We start from the raw sequence: 21032 nt of genomic DNA, 5'->3' as shown, positions 1-21032 counted from the left end.
TGTTCTAAATTCTTTCCCCAAGAATCTACATTCATGAAACAACCTACGAAAGGCCTCAGATAGGAAAATTAAGCCTTCAACATTTGACGAGAAAGTAGTTATTTTTCAAAGGAATAATAGAAAAATCAAATTAAATAATAGTGAGCTGGTTTTTAGTCAACACGTTGGATTGGGAACTGTCTGATTAATCGTCATCAACGGCTACAAATACGCCGGGTGTTCCTAAACTCTGTACTGGTATCTTAAAACCCAATACTAATATGGCCAGTTCTGCCTCCATTTCAAGGCCCAGGTTCCGCTGCTTCGACCCGACCAGCTCTTACCCTGCGACTGCTGATCACCCCCGCTACTTCTCCTCCGCCGTTTCTCTCAGCTCCAGCTCCAGTTCCAGTTCCAGTTCCAGTTCCAGTTCTCCCAGAGAGAACGGCTTCAGGGACACGATGGCAATTTCCAACAACTCCGAGCCCAAAATCGTCCCCGGCGAGGGTGGCTACGTTCTCGAAGATGTTCCTCACTTGGTTGATTACATCCCTGACCTCCCTGTAAGTCTGCAACTCTCCTTCTCTCTCTTCTGCTTCAGAAAAACAGAGGAAATTGTGTGATCAGTGTGTAGTTATATTTTGATTTTTGATCAAGTTACTGTAACTGCTAAAACACATGTGATCTTCTTCTTCTTCCTTGGGCTTGTAATTTCTGCAAGTTCAGTGTTGCGGTGGGGGTTGCTTTTTGGCCATAGTAGGTGTCAGCCAAAACGAAGCGTTTTGAGATGACTGTCTGTGAAGTCAGTGCAAAAACCTGTGATCTTCTTTTGTTCTTTTCAGAATTGTGTTTTAACTGATGTTAATTTCTTGAGATTTTGTCGCCTCAGTACACGGAATTGGGGTACTGCATTTTTTTTTTTTTGGGGTAAAAATTCTATAAAATATATAAATGGTTATTATTAATATTTTAATGGTCTAGAATCAGATGGAAAAGTAAAGAAATTTAATTATTATTATTAATCCCAAGTTCTGTGACGTTTTTTTTAAATATTAAATTTGATAAGAAATGGGAATTGAATAATTTATTTGATCATATGTTAGGACAAAAGGAAAAACCTTTCATATGTTCTGTCCTTCTTAAAATTACTCTGATGAACATTAGAGATTTATTTTATTTTTCATTTTAATAACAGTTTTCTTGTTTTGCTGCTAGAGGAAAGGATATCTGTCTGACTGACAGTTTTACCTTCCTGATGATATCTTGCAGACATACCCCAATCCATTACAAGACAATCCTTCCTATTCAGTTGTTAAGTAAGTTTGGCCCTTTCAGTTCCTTGCTTCACAGAAAATGCATGTGATGTCACTCATTCAATTGTGATCTTGATAATTCACAAATTGATCTTATGTTGGCCAGGCAGTATTTCGTTAATGCGGATGATACCGTTGCCCAAAAGGTGAGTAATATTCAGTGCTTGCTGTATTAATTGTGTATTTATTTTTCTAATATATATCTTATACAAATTACTAGTGATATGAAAATTGTAATATCTTGCAATTTTTCACAGTTGTATAAAAGATTAGACACTAGGTTTGTGCATGTCTTCTAATTCCATAATATGTCTTCTAATTCCATAATGTTCTTCTTTGTGTAGATTGTTGTTCATAAGGATAGCCCAAGAGGGACACACTTTCGGCGCTCTGGACCACGTCAAAAGGTTTTACATTCCTAGTTTTTTCATATATTTATTGTTCATGTATTTATGTATTCTAGTCAAATGACATGCCATTGAATATTTTTCAGGTATATTTCGAATCAGATGAAGTGCATGCATGTATTGTGACATGTGGTGGTCTATGTCCAGGCCTAAATACAGTTATTAGAGAACTAGTATGTGGGTTAAACCACATGTATCATGTCAAAAGAATTCTTGGAATAGAGGTAAGTAAAGGCATATTTGACATACATTCAAATACATTCTAAATCTTCATTATCATATTTCAAAATAGGAGAAAATGAAATGCTAAAGATGCATGAAAAATGGACTTTAGTAATGAATCATTTCTTTCCCTCACTTTTCATAGTATATGAGGTAAAAATAACATGCTATAATTTAATTGCGGCCCATCAGTGGATATAATTTTTTTAAATGAAAAATAAAAAAACTCAGTTCATTATAATCTTTTCTCATGCATGCTTGAATAATATCATGAACTAAGGAAGTAATTTTCTACATGTAGGGTGGATACAGAGGTTTTTATGCCAGAAATACAATCCCCTTAACACCAAAGGTTGTGAATGACATCCACAAACGTGGTGGTACCATCCTTGGGACATCACGAGGGGGCCATGATACCTCTAAGATTGTGGACAGCATTCAGGACAGAGGAATCAATCAGGTTGGTAGTGTCTGCATATGTTTCAGATTTCAGTTATGAGGACTTTAGTTTATTCAACTACTTTTGTGCATATACTAACGTATGTTTATGCTTGCTAGGTTTATGTAATTGGAGGAGATGGAACTCAGAGAGGAGCTGCGGTGATTTTTGAGGTAATGCAGTTTGATGTGACACAACGAGTAGTGATCTCCAGTGCTTCCTGGGAAAAAGTAGTTTGGAAGATTTAACAATCTTGAGAGTATTGGGCAACAATATGGGATGTTAAAATAAGTGACTCGAGGACAATGTTTAGTTGCTCACTTACCACTATTTAATGCAGGAAATCAGGAGGCGTGGCCTCAAAGTTGCAGTGGCAGGAATTCCCAAAACCATTGATAATGACATTCCGGTACTCCTAATTCCATGCATGACTGATCTGATGCATTTAATTTAACACTGGCATTCACTCTTCGAAACAGTCTTAATTTTGGATTCCATGCTTACTTTTATGCAGGTTATAGACAAGTCCTTTGGTTTTGACTCTGCTGTTGAGGAGGCTCAACGAGCCATAAATGCAGCTCATGTTGAAGCCGAAAGCGTTGAGAATGGTATTGGCGTTGTCAAGTTAATGGGCCGCTACAGTGGTAAAGTATCAATCCTCTATATAATCTTAAAGTTACTTAGTTTTAGAGCATGTTGCAGAAGATAATCTGAAAATTGGCTCACAATGTGGTGTTATGCCACCAGATGTTATCTTATTTTATCCATTTCACGTGTAATGGCTGTACCATCTGCATATCAACTAGATATGAGTATCATACAATTTAGTATGAATTAGTTTCAATTTCCGCCGTTATTGAATATGGGATCTGCTGCAATAATGGGAAATATTTCTGCATATACGCACAAATCGGTCAACAATATCAAAATCCGATTGAATCCGCCCAGGTGGACTTACTAATAGGATATCCATTGATGAGACTCGCGGTGTATGCTAAAACAGTTGCTGTTTGCTTCTCCTTCTATGGATGGTGAGGGGGGAGATTTTGTCTAACACACTACTCTTTAAGACTCTTTATATTATCTGGATTTCTGATTCCCGTAAATCATTGTTAATTCATTTCTGTCCATTGCAATATTTGTCTCTTTCTATTCTCTTTTTTCAGTGATGTTGTCCTTGATCCTTTTCACTTGTATTATTTCAAGACCTCTCATTGCATCCCTGTCATTCCAAGATGTTAATAAGATTTGGTTTGGGTTTATCTCATAGTCATTTACACACCTAATACTTAGGTTGATTCTGATAAAATAAAAAATGAGAATTAGTAGCCTTGGAATAAGGTCTGTGTTTCTTTATTTACATCTATTCCTTTTTGTATCAGTCCAAAAAAAAATATATATATATATATATATTCCTTTTTGGTTTGGGTGTTATTGTGGTTGGTAACAATCGATTCAAAATTTTCTGCAAATTATGAACACAAAGAAAGCCACGTTGGTAACCTAATGTTAAGCTAATGTTCATGGGTGCTTGATGTTATGTAGCCTCCAAAAATTCACGTTGTCCAACCAACAAGTGAAGTTCTAATCTAGTGTTATGTAGTTCTTATTGTCGGATATAATCGTGTCATGCAGGATTCATAGCAATGTATGCTACTCTTGCCAGCCGAGATGTGGATTGTTGCCTGATTCCAGAATCACCTTTTTATCTGGAAGGACCTGGTGGACTTTATGAATACATTGAAAAAAGACTCAAAGAGGATGGCCACATCGTTATAGTAATAGCTGAAGGTGCAGGAGATGTTCTTCTTTCTGAAAGCCTGCCTAAAGATGAGCAGGATGCTTCGGGAAATAAGCTTCTTCAAGATGTTGGCCTGTGGTTATCGCAGAATATTAAGGTATAGATGTCAATGTAATTTCTATGACTGATGTTAGATAAGTTGTTCCCCACGCCTTGTTTGTGTAATTGTCTAGTTTTGTTACTCGTTATATGTTGTAAGCATGTCAATTCTGAAACATAGTATCTACAATTACCCTATCACCCGTAAGAAAACACAGGGACTGGAGAAGATTGTGTCTAGCAGCCAAACAATTTTAAGCTTAATCCTTAAATAATATCATGGAGAGACAACTGAAGTCAGTTCCCTACAAGTCCTTTTTCTTAGTAAGCAATAGAGTAGCTAGTATAACCAGAAGATAGTGCCTAGAGGATTTGCTGGCATCCTTGGTGACATTCCAAAATTTCAAGGTTTTACAGAACAGGCAAAAAGAAATGCGGTCTGTTTTTTTTAATTAAATTAGACATCATATGTGGTATTTTATTGTTTTATTTTATCCAGAGCATTTTTGAGTGACTCGATAAGAGGCATGCCACTTCTTACTATATGTATTGATTATGTTCTTGTAGGACCACTTCTCAAAACGGAGAAAGATGAATATAACTCTCAAATATATAGGTTCGTTCTTCTGGAACAGTGCCTTTTTTGGGGACTGAAATATTGTCTTTTTATTGTTTGATTCTGTGCATGTGTAGCCTTGTGGAACAAATTATATAACCCAACAATTGTTGTGCATGCCTGCAGATCCCACTTACATGATCCGTGCTATTCCAGGCAATGCATCTGATAATGTATATTGCACCCTTCTTGCTCACAGTGCCATTCATGGTGCGATGGCAGGATACACGGGCTTCACTGTTGGGCCTGTTAATGGAAGGCATGCTTATATTCCATTCTGTGTAAGTTATATGTTATTCTTGGTTTAATTAGCTATATCAATAAAAGAAAGGAGCATACGATTCAGAAGTGGGGATCTCTTTGCATGTGTATAAACATGGCATTCTAGATTGGCGCTTCTTGTCTACATGATACATAAGTTCCGAGCATCTCAGTCAACAATGTGACTTATAGGGATAGATCTTGAGCATCTACCTTTCCCCTGAACAAACTAATGGACCATTAGGACAGGAAATATGATGCAAGTAGTACAAGAATATCTGCAGAAAATCAAATTCACATCATTTGGGGTATCCGGCTACTGCCGTATATTGTAATTCTTGTGTTTGAGTTGTTTGTATAAGTTGCTTATTTCTTGAATGTGTAGCGTGTGACCGAGAGGCAGAACAAGGTTGTGATTACTGACAGAATGTGGGCACGGTTATTATCATCAACCAATCAGCCAAGCTTCTTGGATCCTAAAGAGGTCGCCAAAAAGGTCGCCGAAACGAAGAAAGAGGATACAGAAGCCGAAGCCCAACTGATAGATGCGGAAAACCATGTTGAAGCAACTGCATCGTCTGACCCAAAGGACTGCAGCGTCTGTGACCCAAACGTGTAGGGAAAAAGACCAACAAGCAGCCTATTTGGCAAATCAAAGATCCTTGTGTTTGCTGTTCCCTTTTCAATTTCGCTCCATCTCTGCATCCCAGTTTGACATAGTTTATCTTCTTACAAGAGCACCCAAACCCGTTGGTGTTTCAGGTTTGAGTGTTTATATGTTGATGTATGAAGTTGTGTGTGTTCATTGGTGAAAAGAATTAAATTTGAGTTTTCACCAGCAATTATGAGTTGACGCTTTCCCCCAACCGTGTTTTTTTAAGAGTTTTATTTAAACACAGTACTTCTCTTTGTTCACCTTATATTTTAAGTTCATCCCAACTTCTAATTCAAATTTTCACAATTTCTAAGGAGACTACTACCTTCCCGAACTATTCTTAAATACACCCATCATAAAAAAATAAAAATAAAAAACTCATCAATCTCACACTTGACACTTGGCATCTCGTTATTTTGCCCCTCACCACTTTAAGTTCACATTAGCCACACATTACTAAAAGAGAAAAAAATACACCCTTGTCAAATGTGTTTGTGAAGAGAAGATGGGAGTGTAGGGTTTGTGAAGAGAAGATGAGAGTAGTAGGTTTCTTGGATTGAAAGAGGAGTAATCTAGCAATAGGGTGCAAAAGAGTTTGTGTTTTTCTTAAAAGAGTTGTGGGAGGTGTGTGTGTATAGATGTACTAGGGTTAAGTATTAAGTTGGATGTTCTTTTTTGTTTTTTTACACAATAATAAAACTTAAGAGCTTAATAATTTAATAATTGAGGTGAACAAAAAAGAAAGTGTGAGTTTAAGTAGAAAAACTCTTTTTTTATTATTATTTCAGAGTAAATTATTAAATCCAAACCCTTTGGAGTCGAAACGAGTAAATATAAATAAAACCGAAAAACTACACAAATTTGGTATTAGCTGCTTTTGCTTTCCAGGAAAAAAAAAATATCTTTCCTGGCAATTCTTCTATTTCATGTGAAGTGTACAACTACATTATAGAGCTCGTAAAAGAAAACAGCATAAAATGGGATTTGATGCAATATAAAGCAAGAAACAAGCAGAAAACAAGCACTCAACAAAATACTAGCAATAGAGTTGCCATAACAATTTTGCCTCACAATATGCAATGTTGGTTTTCTCACAGCAACTGGAGTTTAAGACCATAATAACTACATTCTCTTTCAGGCATCCAAAATGAGAGAGAAGATGCATCCGTCATGCCCTAAAAGACGGGGCGCACCGACTGATATGACAAGCAACTCTAAGCACATCAACCTACAACTTTTACATATTTCCGGATACAACAATATGTACAAAATCAAAATGATTTGATCTGCATCAGCATCATTTGAACACATTGCTGATGACCTCTTTCAGATCCTTGCAGCCTATTATTTTGACATCCTCAAAACCTGGAGTTCCTTGAGATGTCTTGGCTGATTTTGGTACAATACACTTTTTGTAACCCAGTTTTGCCAGTGTGTGTATCCTTTTATCCATTTGAGGAACCTAACATAATAAAATTAATTGCCATCAAATAAAATTGCCTGAAAGAAAATAAAGGAGAAAGGGGTGGGGGTCAAATCTAGCAAATTATCTCCATATCTTATGTATTTGTGACTGTAGAGGAAACACGGCACTAAGTTGTCAGCTTGTAACTTCCTGGAAGATGAATTTAAAAGCAACATTGTTATATTCAATGTTGTTTGTTCAGAGGTGTAATATTTGATAGGTTGCTTGGGCCTGCTCCATTTCATGAAACATAATTACTTTATTAAGATCCGAGTGAACAAGTTAAAACATCTGAGTTCGGATGGCAAGTAATAAGACTAGGTCTTATTATCTCACAAGCAACTCAAGGCTATAACAATAATAATCATACAAGATCTGAACCCCAACATATCCAAAATAGGAAGCTGATCTTCCCATAATTCAACCTAAAAACCAATATTACTACTATTCAGAACCCTGTGGTAAAATCTGTTGTATCTGAAATGCTATTATATACTACAATTTTAAGGAAATCTAAGAGCAATGGCGAAATAACATTGAAATGATATGCTTACCTGGCGAAGTTCACCACCAAGTCCAATTTCACCAATGAATGCAATACTATTGGGAATAGGGAACTCCAAGAAACTGAAGCGTACGGACAAGAAACACGTGGTAAATAAAATATTTAACTGAAGGGACATTGTAAAAAAAGTAGTAGGTGGTAAATTCAATACAAAGACAAAAGTTCTAAAGATTTTTTCTGTTACTGATATGGCCACACATTATGCGTAATACAACACCAAAGCTGGAAAAGATATAACCATACTAAATGTCTAAAATAAAAAATGCATAGGGGCGAAAAACAAAAAGGTAAATGCCATCTAGTTATAAAAACATGTTTGATTAGTAGAAAGGGTAATAGTATGCATGCCTGCTGCAAATTGCTGCTGCTATTGCAAGATCCCCAGCAGTGTCTTTCAGGAATACCCCACTAACAACATTTAAGAAGATGGCCTAACATGATAAAGCAACTTTCTTATTAAGAAGAAAAAGATAATGGAACAGAAAACTAACCAACAGTAAATAAGACAGTCGTATAAGCGATAATAGAAATAAAGAACTTATTTAATCGGTAAATTCAAAATTCAATGAATTCATAGATGGAAAGGAGTCTGGCATGTAGGCTTTTTTCCCTATGACTCAACAATCAAAAGATTTCTGTTTGCACAGTATAAGAAAACCTCATTTACCATATTTAACACTATTCCTATCATTGTAAGTGGTTAGTATCACTTTCTTTACTAATTACTGACATGGACATGGCTACAAGTGTCCACATGTTTCACTGTATTTTACACAAGCAAGGTGGCAATAATGATGTAAACTGGCCTCATCTTTGACTAATAAATTTTAGCCATAATATCTCTAAATGATTTTTCAAATTCTCATGACTTTCACAATGTTCCAAATCATTTCTTATTGTATAAATATTTCAAACCTGGAGAAAAACTTTAGATATTCTTAAATTCAATGATAGAAAATCAACTTTATAAATCAAGAATTATCATAAGATTTTACTTACATTCTCCTGGAGCTTTAGACCAGCTTGCTTTGCAAGTACCTAAAACATATAAGAGATTAAATGACAACTCGCTTTTCATCAAACTTAGACTTAGTGCAAATGAAGTAGGATGACAATGACATTATAGTTTTTCTTTGTTCTTTTTTATTTTAAGAGGAGACATTATGCTCTTTCTTAAACTCTAAGTGCCCGTAAATATAAGGAATCTGCAATGAGATCAGGATAAACTGTTCACCTTAAGCACAAATTCAATCATAATACTGCCTTGACTAACATGAGCCATAGCACAGCAGTATCTTCATCTAAGGAATGGCATATAATCAATCGGGTGATGTAAATTGCTAATTTCTATTGCACCGTTGAAGTTTCTTGTGTATTGCTGTCTATGGCACAAATAATATAAATCGAAAATATACAAAAAAAATTTAAAATTACTCACAGAAATAATCATGGAAGCTCTACTTGGTGGAACCCCATTAACTTGCCGCGCGCTTGGTGATTCGGATACACATAATGCCTAGATAAAATTTACGAAAGTTGGTCAAATGTCAAATGATTTGTTTGAGAACGCAATTACAAGCAAGACAAAATGCAGAGGACATACAATACTAATATTCATTTAGTTGCGTAGTGCAATTCCAGGAAAAGCCGAGATATGGGTCCAACCCAAAAATTATTTTAGAACATAGTATATATCTAACCTATCTCACTGGCCCTAAGAAATACTGAGGAACCCTCCTGATTGAGCAGAGTAGCTGACTAAATTGGATATAATGATGGCAGTAGAAGAATGTCGAGAATTTGACATCTGACATCTGGCATTCTAAACCTTGCATCTTAATATAAGGATAGTAAGGCTTTCCACACAGTGCCAACTGATTTTAAATTGGATGGTCCAACTTTAACACAGTGCAGGCAATAAGTTCACGTGTTAGGCATCATCGGCTACACATGCTCCAAGCGTGAGGCTCTCCATGTGTTTGCTCAATCCGGCCACACATGAGGAGCATGTTGAGAATATAAAATCCCAAACCATACGTCTTCTACCCCTTGAATCTCAGTTTAATAACCATAAAGCATCTGTAACCATTTCCAATTGGTTAGGTTAGATGATCTAACTTCAACAAAGAGCAAGACATCTACTACTGTCCTCGGCCCCAAGGAATGAAAAGGAAATAGAAGTATTCTATCCTAATTATCTTCAAGTTCATGCTAAATAATTTAATGACGGACAATAAATTTCACTGATTTAATCTGATCCATAAAGGACAAACAATTGCTTAATTAAAATGTTCAAAAATGAATCAAAAGGAAATAACAAGTATGAAAGCAGTGAATAAGTAACCTGAATCTCAATGAGAAAAGTACGAGATCCATCCATTATTACAGCAACAGCTAAACCAGCTAAATACTCTGAATCTGAGTATTGCTCAGACAGAAACATCTCACTGGGGTTTGAAACAGCTTGCAGTCCTGATTGTGACATTTCAAATACTCCAAGCTGAGAGCAAAGGAAAAAAAATCCTATCAGTAACACGGATTAAGAGGCGATTACTATAAACATTTATATATGTAGAAGCCAAAAATTTATAATTACATAAGCTTGTCCAGTTGAAAATTAGTTTCATCCAAGTCACAAAGAAGATACAAATATGCATCTTTTCTAACCCTGGTTAAGCTCTTCGACATTTATAACTAAAATGAAAAACTGCACGGATCAAGGTACAATGACTTGAACGGTATAGGTATAGTTCCTTCTCTCAAAAGTCAAGAACTGAGTCCAAGAATGCCACACCTCATCCAGCTATAGATTGGATGGTTAAATAGAAGGAAAACAGAAGTCACCTCAAAGGAAGAGTTTTTACAAAAATAGAACAGCGCACAATTCCAAGACCATTCTCCCCAGATCTCCTAGTTGTTGTTTTTTTTTTTTCTTTCTAACTTTAGCCAAATAGTTCGGATCAGCTTTGTTGAGCACCATAATAAGGAAAGTCGATATAAAAACTTTCAGCAGGTGATCATTATAAGGAAAATAAATATAAAAAGTTTCAGGTTTTAAAAAGAAAAAGAAAATCACACAAGCTTTAGCTCAGAAAATTCGAAAAACGGAGAAAAACAAAAAACAAGAAACATTACTAGGACAATAGATTAGATAAGTTGACAAGATAAACAAATTTAAGGAACCAAAAAATGTTAAAAATGCAAAGATGAATAGAAATTAAATTAATAAAATAAATAAACATTACAAATAGCTAGATTAATGATCCATGTGGCTAATTAGTTGACAACATAAACGTACCCAAGGAACCAAAAAAGTTAAAAATTTAAAAATTAATAGAAATTAAATTAATAAAACAAATAACTATTACAAATAGATCAATGATCCATGTGGCTAATAAGGGAAAAATAAAGAAAGATGCAGCCTGAGTACCATTGTGTACCTCATCAGTTGATCCAAAACGATTCTTCACAGATCGAAGTAAACGATGGGCTGAACTCTTTTCCCCCTGAGAAGACATACATTGGGATTTAATGGATAAGTTACTACCACATGAGAAAAAACAATTCAACAATCCAGTAAAAACAATCTAACGAGGTACCAACTTCCATATATAGCACGACATCAACAATATGCTCCAAGACACGAGGTCCAGCAATATCTCCAGATTTTGTTACGTGCCCAATCTGGATATGCAAAAAATAAATAAATAAAAGGAGCAAGAATAGAAGACCGCTACGTTCCATAACCTTCAATAAAATTGAAAATAAAAAGAATTCTATTATCTTTTACAGACCATCATGGAATTTAGAAAATGGAAGTCCTGATATTGACAGTCCGTCCCTTTTTAAGAACAGATAAATAAATGCAGAATCAAACTTCTGTTGAAGCTTCTAATCTCTACGATAAATCCTAGTCTTCACTGACCTAATCCAATTTACGAATTCTGAACTAATAAAATGCAAGTAAATACATGAACAATCAGAGTTTGGACAGTGTATCCTCACCAAAAGAACAGGGACATTAGTCTTCTTTGCAAAACGTAGCAAGGCTTGTGTGCATTCTTTCACCTGACACAGAATAATGCAAATATTCACGAAGGTTACTAAGAACCTAGTTATCTAATAAAGAATTTGCTTCAAACTATGTCGTCCCTTCCATCTTCCCCAGAGGTGTTGAAGCAGCCTATGAAGATCAGATGTGTAGAAGCTTCATATTATGCTGGGTGGCATGTTATGGTAAAAGTTCTAACCTGCATGATCCCTCCAGCACTTCCAGCAACTCCTTGTAAATAAACTGTTTGAATTGAATCGATGATCAACGCCTGAGGGTTGAGAGACTGAATTTTCTCTAATATATCCTGAAAAAGGTATGTGCATCAATCCTTCAGTTTTATCAGCAATGTTCCAGATTAGGACAATAAAGCAACACATTCCAGTATGCAAAGTCATGATAAGGTCAGTATGGAGTGTGGATGTGCACATATGTTCGCAATACATTTAATAGAATTATTTCGATTGAAGTATCAAAAAGGACATGTTTATCAGCCATTAGATCATTTATGGACGAGTGACTGAAATCTACTAAGATGCATCTCATCCTCTCCAAATGTCAACAGTCCAAATCTGATGTAATGTATCTGATATAATGGTTGATAAATAGATCCTTGTCTAAGGATCATACCAGAGAGTTACGCAAATTTAACATACATGAGAGACAGACAGACAGACAGACAGACAGAGACAGAGAGAGTTGCACGAAAAACATTACAAATAGGCTATTTAAGCACATGATTATATCCAGTCAACACATCTAAGTAGTTACAGGGGAATAGCGTTCTATAGTTTCCAATGACACTAAGGTCGTACTTTATATAAACCTTTTAGGGTTATGATTAATGCATCTTATTTCCCCCCTATTTCCTAAACATGATATCAGTGGAATCCTAATAAGTCCTTACAATTGCAACCTCCCAGTTTATGTTGAATTCCAGGAGTTGGGCTCTCAAGTGATGAGTCCTGATGGCTTAACCATTCGGAAATAGTGATACACCAAATAAACTGTATCAATTTTATTTTACCACATGCTTAACTTAAAAAATAAATTGGTAGCTGCAGTCCTACTTCTTGATGTATATTTATTTAAATTGGTAGGTGAACCAGCCTTTGACCATTTTGTATAATCGCGAAACTTGCATTAAGTTCACATGAGACTGATTAAAATCTAATGGTAAGTAAACAAACAAAAAGGAATTCTGGACAGCACATCAGATATCACAATAACACGGTCTTACTTATCTCAAGTTTAATAAGGGTAATGTAAAAGGCAAAGACAAGATTCAGTAAGCACAAGCCCAGAACTAAGCACCTCAATATCGGTGCTTGAGTACAAGAAAAGATCCTCTGTTTCAATCTTCATACGGTCAGCTCTGCTTCCAATTTGCTGAACACTCTACATGTCATAGCCTAAAGTTATAAGCAAAATGACACATCGTGGTGAACCAGAAACCCAAGACATTTTAGGCTTCTCAACCACCAAAATTAAATAATTCAAGCTCTACTATAAAAGCCTTTTAGCCATATTTTCCACAAATGGGTCAACAACAGACTTTTTTCTAATTGAAAAAGAACTATTCGACACCTAAATGCAGTTACCTTTCAGATAAGAATTCAACAAAACTTTACAAGTTTCCTAAATTCATAGGAATCAACGGGAGAAAGTTAAATTAATCAAGTTAAAGAAAGTACCTAAAAACTAGAATACCAAAAAAGTTTCATTTTTATGCACCATTTATGGGCCTGCTAACGAACAAATAAAATGATATGCTTGACAAGAATTAGATGGTAGGAAAGTCAAGCATCAATGAAGCTTTAAAGCAGGCATGCTGATTTGCCAATACCAGGCTTAAGAAAATGCTAACCTCTTCGCCGGAGACATACACAACGGGGGCTGCTTTACCAAGCTCATGCCCTTCAGCTATTAGTGAAGCCATCTTCCAGTTTAAAAGTATGGGTTGACATGAAAACAGAACCACAAATAGAGAAGAAGATAATGATAGTCAACACAATGAACAAACATTGAGAACATGAAAAATATCCTCAGCAACACCAATAAATAAATTTATAAATAAAATGCAAATGTAAATCTCAATCTTCACAACAACTTACTACCTGCAACACGAGTGTACTCTTGCCAACACCAGGATCACCACCGACCAAAACCAATGAACCTTAAAAAGCAGAAAGAAGCACTGTTAAAATGTTGAATTTTCCTCTTCAACCACCGGGAACAGCAACTTTAAATTAAATACTAAAAGCTTCTGGAAGGAGCAACTGAAAACATAGGTCTTAACAAGCCAAAATACTGGACAGGAGAATTCATATTTCATCTAAACAGCTGGGTCAGAGGAATGGTGAGTAATATATCTCTTATTCATAACACTGACCCCACCACCCACCAGCTGAAAAAAAAAATTTATCAGTTCAAAATTTAAAGATGGTTTCTTAAGCCACTCTGAACGCAAGATTCCACAAAGTAGAGTTTAAACTAACTCAATGGTTAGTAAAGCAATCTAACAGGTCTAAGCTCATAAATGTTCAGCATAGTCAAGAAGAGTAGGAGGACAAACAATTAGCTTTCATAGTTAATACTTTTTTAATAGGAGCTTTCAGAGTAAAGAATGAAAAAAACACACACACACACAATATGACCAAACCTCGTACAAGACCACCACCAAGCACTCTTTCAACTTCACTTCCAAAGATTCCAGGCCTAAATATCAACCAGACAAACATACACAATTATGAAAACGTTTTTCCAACTTATTTAGGATCCAAACATTGTTTTAAAGAGCAAAAACAAAAAACAGATAGGAACTTACATTGGAATGCGCCTGTCTATCACAGTAATTCCCTGGTTCACATCAGCCAACCGCATTGGCCCACCCTCCCCGGCCTCCTTCCCCATCCATGACCGCACCGCCTTCTCCGAAACCTGAAACCCACTAACCTTACCCCAATCAGCATCTTCAACACTCTCCGAAAACCTCTTCACCGTGCCCATTGCATGACAAGACCGGCAAGCACCCCACCACTGACCATATGTCTCCCCACAACTTGAGCAAACCCAGCTAGTTTTGACCTTCCCTCCCTTCTTATTACTCCTCGCCATTTCCCTATAATTCCCAGTTCCTGAATTGGCCTTCTTCACATTCCTAGGAGTCTTATCCCTCTCAGACTCCTTGACCCCATTTCTCAAACTCGATAAGCCCTTTTGGGTTTCACTCACGCTTTCACTTTCACTTTCACTCTCACTTTCACGTCTTGGTTCTTGTACATCGCTACTTTTGTTTGCGACTCTTGGGGTCACCAATGTGTGCGAGGCAGGGCCAAAAACAGACCAAACGCGACGAATTTCTACACTGGAGCTTGAATTTGTCTCGGTTTTCAGAGAATCGGTGACAGTGCTCGGTTCTTCGGGGCGTTGGAGACGGCATGTGGAGTGAAAATGGCGGGAGAAGTTAGGGTTTTGGAGGGACTGTAAGGGGATGAGAGATGGTTTGGAGAGGGATTTGTGAGTGGTGGGATTGAGGAGTTTGTGGGTGTAAATAGCTCTGAGAGCTCTCATGTCTGATACTGGCATGGAGAGTCGAAGAGAGTGGAGCAGAACTCTGTGGTCGAATTTTCAGGGTTTTAGTTGAAATGTAAGAACCCGCGAAGCGGAAACGACAGGGTTTTAGGCCCAGATTTGTGTTGGTCTACTTTTGTTTGGGCTTTGCCTCCACTTCACCTGAAAAAAAAAAAAACAGTCCGAAATTTTTAAAAATACAGAACTTCATTTGAGGGATCTCTCAAATAAACTTATTTGAAAGACACTTTTATAGTTGTAGGGCCCTTACTAATCCAAACCATCTATTTTGTATATTTTCATTCAAAAATCATCTCTATAAAATATCACTTGAATCCAATATCATTTGAGCACTCAATTAAATTATTGAATATGTAAAAATAGATGGTTTGGATCATTGAATTTGTTTTTGTAGAGGAATCTAAAGGGTGTCTCTTAAATAAAATTATTTGAAGAATCCCTCAAATAAAATTATTTGAAAGATCCCTCAATAAAAGGGGACTATATATATATATATATATCACATTCTCATACCACTTTATATGACAAATGAGGTGGATAACCACATTAATTTAAATTAATTTAAATTTTTTTTTAATGATTTATTGACACTTTTTAATTGATGTGGTTGTCCACTTCATGTGCCATATAAGGTGGTATGAGAATGTGGTAAGAATGACAATACTCTACATATATATGGCGAAAAAAGGCAACCTTGTGAGAGACTCAACAATTTATTTTTTTGAGACCTCCCTCTCCTTGTAGTTTATACTATCGTTTGTATTTAAAAAAAATTATGTTTTTTATAGACTAAATCCTTAGTTTAAATGTGAATTGTTCATTTTATCCAATATGGAATTACCATCAAGGCCAAAGCTTTAAAAGGAAAAAGAAAAGTTCTCGCTAGACTCTCAATAGCTACAACACATGTGACAACCCTCATCACCTTGTTCATCAAGCCCTCATTCAACTCTCACTAGCTATTACTCACACAATGTTGAACATGCATGCAAGCAAAGCATAAGAAGGTTTGAATGCTAACATTGATGGAAAAAGAAACTATTCCTGATGGATAGAGAATTAAGTTATCAATTGAAAGCCTTCAAATGAGGTATCCATCGACATTATTTGAGGGCTTTTTTTTTTCTTTCAAATTATTTCGAATTCTTGAACTGATACGAATAAATCTTTTGATGGTTGGTCATCTCAATCATAATAGAGGGTTTAGTGCATGACACCGAAACTATGATGAAAAGTTCAAAGGCTTCCCACCAAACGTATCTTGATCTCAACGCGAAATCAAGTCGTTTGGTGAGTAGTCTATGAACATCCCCTCAGCATTGATTTAGCACTAAATTGAATAGTGTAAAATTAGCTTATGCAAGAAAGAATTACTTACCATTTGCTTTGGTCTGTTTCTGATTCTAAGAACTCTTTCAACGTAAAAATCTAGATATGGCATTGAGGACTTGGAGGAAGGTAGAGTCCTCAGCCTAAGGACCGAAAGTCTTTAATATTGCAAAAAACTCGTGATGTAGTAAGACTAACCAGGAGCAAATTTCTCGTAAAGTCGGCTTCCAATTCCTAGTAATTGCATGTACTAGACTGGTTAGGTTGGAGCTTTTAAACTTCTGCAACATAAAATTGAAATTGTTTTTTTTTTAAAAAGGAAAATACTTCACTCTTTCCCCTATAGACTAGACTGTAAGTAGAAACTCCTACATTCATGCCAATGCAGTATGATATGTGTGTAAAAAAAAAAAAAAATATGTGTTCTATATGAATTATGTTTTCACATGTTTCAAAGTTCAAAACGTATTAATTTACAGGAAGGAGACAAAAATTATCTTTTTTTAAATATTATTTACCAAATAAATTTGTTTATTGCTATATGCTATCTCATTCAACAAGTGGAGCAAAAAAAGAAAAAATAATTCGGTTGTTAAAATAAGGCAAGTGATAGTCAGGGGCGGAACTAGCCTAAGGGCTGTAGCCTAGGGAAAGTTTTGGGGAAAAAATAAAAAATTCAAACATGCATAGTCTAATATTTTAAACTATAAATAAATAAATAACTTACAATTGCATATCCTTTTCTATTAACGTATCTTCAAAAGAAAAATATTTTTTCCTTTCATGAATAATATGGTTTTAATTCCATTTTTTTTTCTTCTTGTGTTTACAACTAGCGTGATTTATATGATTTAATATATACTTTTATTTCTAAAAAAATTATAAAAACTATTAGTACAAAAATATATATATATATCATTAAATTTTAAGCTAATAACTTTAGTTAGCCCGTGCATTGAAAAATTTATGATTCTACCTTTTGCGATAGTATCTTGTGGATCTACCAAAGGCAAGTGAAAAAAAAATTACACCAACTTTCTCTTGCAAATGTGAAGAGCATATGACTTCATTAATTATGTAATGTTGACGCCTAGCAATGATCCGTGCATAATTCAAAGGCAGTTAAGGCTACTCAACGTGTTCAAACTTAAACCACAATTTGATGTTATGTCATGTGTTAAAGAAATGTCGCTGAAGATGTTATAGCCATGTATATATATATATATATATATATATATACAGAGAGCTTCCATTGAGGGATCCCTCAAATAAGCTTATTTGAGGGACACCCCTTGTAGGCCCCACTCCGGATTGTATTTCACTAATCCAAACCGTCTATTTTGTACATACTCATTCAAAGATCATCTCAACAAAAAATCACTTGAATCCGATATTATTTGACCACTCAATTAAGCTATTGAAATTTTAGCATTTTCTTGAAGCATCGTATTCATTGATTTTGTAAGACACAATTGGATGTCGAAACGGTTTTCGATTTGTCTAATTTTTTGTAAGGATGATCTATGAATAAAGACCTAAAAAATAGATGGTTTGGATCATTGGGAAAAAAATTGTAGGGTACCCTAAGGGGTGTCCCTCAAATAAAATTATTTGAGGGATCCCTCAATAGAAGGGGACTGTATATATATATATATATACTTATATATACTTAGTAACTTAATTGCTGTTAAAAGGCTGTCCCTAGAATTAGAATATTCTTGATTATCTGTTCAAACTTCACAACAGTAGCGTGTTTAAATTGATATTCTAACTTGTACAGAGCATACCTATAATACTTTCCGCAGGCATAATATTCCTCACAATATTTACTAGACAATTAGACAAAGTCACATTTCACAGATAACATCTTGTGTTTATCCTAGCTAGAAAGAATTTGATACTAGCTACTATAAACACAAGAACAACTATCACTATTATTATAATTTTTTTTTAATGCAAAACAATATTGAGAGGGTGAATCGAATTTAAGACCTCGGGTGCATGAGTAGTAAATATTCTTAATTACTTGAACTGCAAGCTCCTTATAACTACCGCTATTAATTAACTACAAGATATCAAGTAAGTTCACTTTTCAAATAATCTCTTACTAGAGACAAGGTCTTTTAGAGAATTGACAGAGTGGAACTTACAAATTGAGAATAATGCATTAGGTAAACGGATGTGTTATATACATAGGATAAAAAGGTTAGTTTGATGATCGCCAACTTTGTCAACTATTTACAAATATAAGCGTAAATTCTTTATAACAAATTATTTATATTTTCGATAAATTACAGTTTTACACACATAAAATCAAAAATATATAAAAAGTAAAATTTATACACACGTACATGTCGCATTGTGATTACCAAGCAAGTAAGAATGACCGCTTCCAAGATATAGGAGCCAGTTATTCTCCATAATTAATATTTGATGCAATGTATTAAAAACTAAGAGCGTTGGTAACCACTGGTCCAGCCATTAAGCCACGTATTTTAATCTGATCATTCCATTTGAAAGGTAGATATATATATATATATATATATATACTTTAAAAAGTCTTTATATAGTTAGTTAATTAGGTGGCATGCATGCGTTTCAGGCTTCCAACATAAACTTTTGTTTAATGAAGCAGAAATCGCTGGATGTTTCTTGGTTCAAGGTTAAATTATTTCTTTTAATTTCCCAACCACATGGCTGAAATCTACAGTTGGTAAGGTTCCACTTCAATGCAAATTAAGCATACAATTGAGAGTTAGAGACTGTTGCCAATCAGGCTCTCTCTCCATCAAGGTCTAAAATATCGATGATATCGGAAATATCGGTAATCCAAAAATATGGAAATTTCGATGAAAATATCGGGATATTATCGATATCGATAAAAATTGAATAAAAACCACGGAAATTGTAAGAAAAACTTGGAAATTTTTATTGAAACTTTGGAGAATGTTTATTTAGTCAATTATCTATGAGTTTATCACAAAAAATTAGAAGGAAATGCATTGCATGATGGATTTAACTAATTTAAGTTGATTATACAGCAAGCGGGCAAACACTATGAGTGTAAAAAATATGTAATAATTAATGAAAAAAGATTAAATACACCGTAATCATTTATATATAATGATTTACTATAATATTTTACACTTTATACATTGCATGGTAAGATACATGAGTGACTTAGTACCACATAGAGTTCCTACGAGGTTCAAATTTTTCACTATCTTCATCATCTCTATGTGTAGAGTAAGTGTATTCTGAAGAGTAGTCATCAAATGATAAATCCCCAAAATAGTTTTGCATGTAATTGTTAACATACCACCCATATAAATATAAATATTTTAGCATATTATCACAAAAACATAAGTGATATGGTGTTTAAGGTGTTGGAGGAGTAAAATGGGAGGGGTTCATATCCCCTTTGTGCTTTTTTCTCCCCCTTTTCCCTTTTTTTTTTTAAAAAAAACTTTTTTTTTCCCTTCACATCGATATTTTCGATATTTTCGATATTTTAGCGATATTACACCGATATTTTGACAAAATATTGCTGAAATGTGAGCGAAATTATCGGCATCGATATTTTCCGATATTATCGTCGATATTGTCGATATTTATACGATATGTACATGGATATGTTTCGAAATATCCGTGATTCGAAAAAACTGAAATATCCTCGATATTATCGATATTTCATACTATGCTCTCCATCAAGCATCCAAAAGTTTGTTAATTTGGGGGGTCCCTTCACTCCTTTTTTCTTCACGAGTTTCATATCTAATTTTTGTTTTTTCAAAAAGAAATTTTATTAGATAAATTTTAACAGTACGATCAAAGATATTTAAAATATCAATTACAAGAGAGTAATAAATTAATATACTAAAAGCAAAATTAATACAGACAAAAATCACACTAAAATTATTAGTCCACATCACTACAATTAACTATAAATCCAAACAAAATCCACAATTAACCGTATAGCCGACATCTCGAGTTTCACATGTACTTTAACAAAGCGTGTTCATGTTGAACACTTTGATTGTCCACTCAGAAGGGAAAACTCTAAGAATTTTGAACCAAAAAGAAATAATTATTAAAAGAATAATGTTATGGTTAGTCACCACCAACGCGGTCGTAATAACGTGCATGAAGAAAGACCCAATATTTTATTGAAATAATTGAACAATAATGATTTGGATTTCAAAGAACAAGAATGAAAATGGAAAAACAACATCTAACCCAAAAAAAAAAAAAAAAAAAACTAAATATACGGAAACTAAATCTAATTTTTTAATTCTT

At 34.8% G+C, this 21032-nt stretch overlaps 2 protein-coding genes across 2 annotated transcripts; one reads left to right on the top strand and one right to left on the bottom strand.

The window, feature by feature from the left end:
- Positions 177-5997, top strand: LOC18783067 (ATP-dependent 6-phosphofructokinase 6). The gene is made up of 13 exons (XM_007215424.2): positions 177-542; positions 1249-1295; positions 1399-1438; positions 1637-1699; positions 1786-1923; positions 2223-2381; positions 2480-2533; positions 2701-2769; positions 2875-3004; positions 3996-4258; positions 4768-4816; positions 4943-5097; positions 5463-5997. The coding sequence occupies exons 1-13, from the start codon at positions 261-263 to the stop codon at positions 5694-5696; spliced, it is 1683 nt and encodes a 560-aa protein (XP_007215486.1). The 5' UTR covers positions 177-260; the 3' UTR covers positions 5697-5997.
- Positions 6746-15668, bottom strand: LOC18781666 (DNA repair protein RadA). Its single transcript, XM_020559200.1, has 15 exons — positions 14641-15668; positions 14476-14531; positions 13931-13989; positions 13681-13752; positions 13128-13211; positions 12013-12120; positions 11768-11830; positions 11366-11446; positions 11203-11268; positions 10107-10262; positions 9201-9278; positions 8762-8800; positions 8111-8193; positions 7752-7824; positions 6746-7194 (listed from the first exon to the last, which is right to left on the bottom strand). Exons 1-15 carry the CDS (start codon positions 15399-15401, stop codon positions 7030-7032), a joined length of 1944 nt encoding a protein of 647 aa, XP_020414789.1. The 5' UTR covers positions 15402-15668; the 3' UTR covers positions 6746-7029.

This window comes from Prunus persica, chromosome G3 (assembly GCF_000346465.2).
Source record: "Prunus persica cultivar Lovell chromosome G3, Prunus_persica_NCBIv2, whole genome shotgun sequence".
Lineage (NCBI taxonomy): Eukaryota > Viridiplantae > Streptophyta > Magnoliopsida > Rosales > Rosaceae > Prunus > Prunus persica.
The sequence above is the reverse complement of the archived record's forward strand: the minus strand, read 5'-3'. Positions and strand labels throughout refer to the sequence as shown.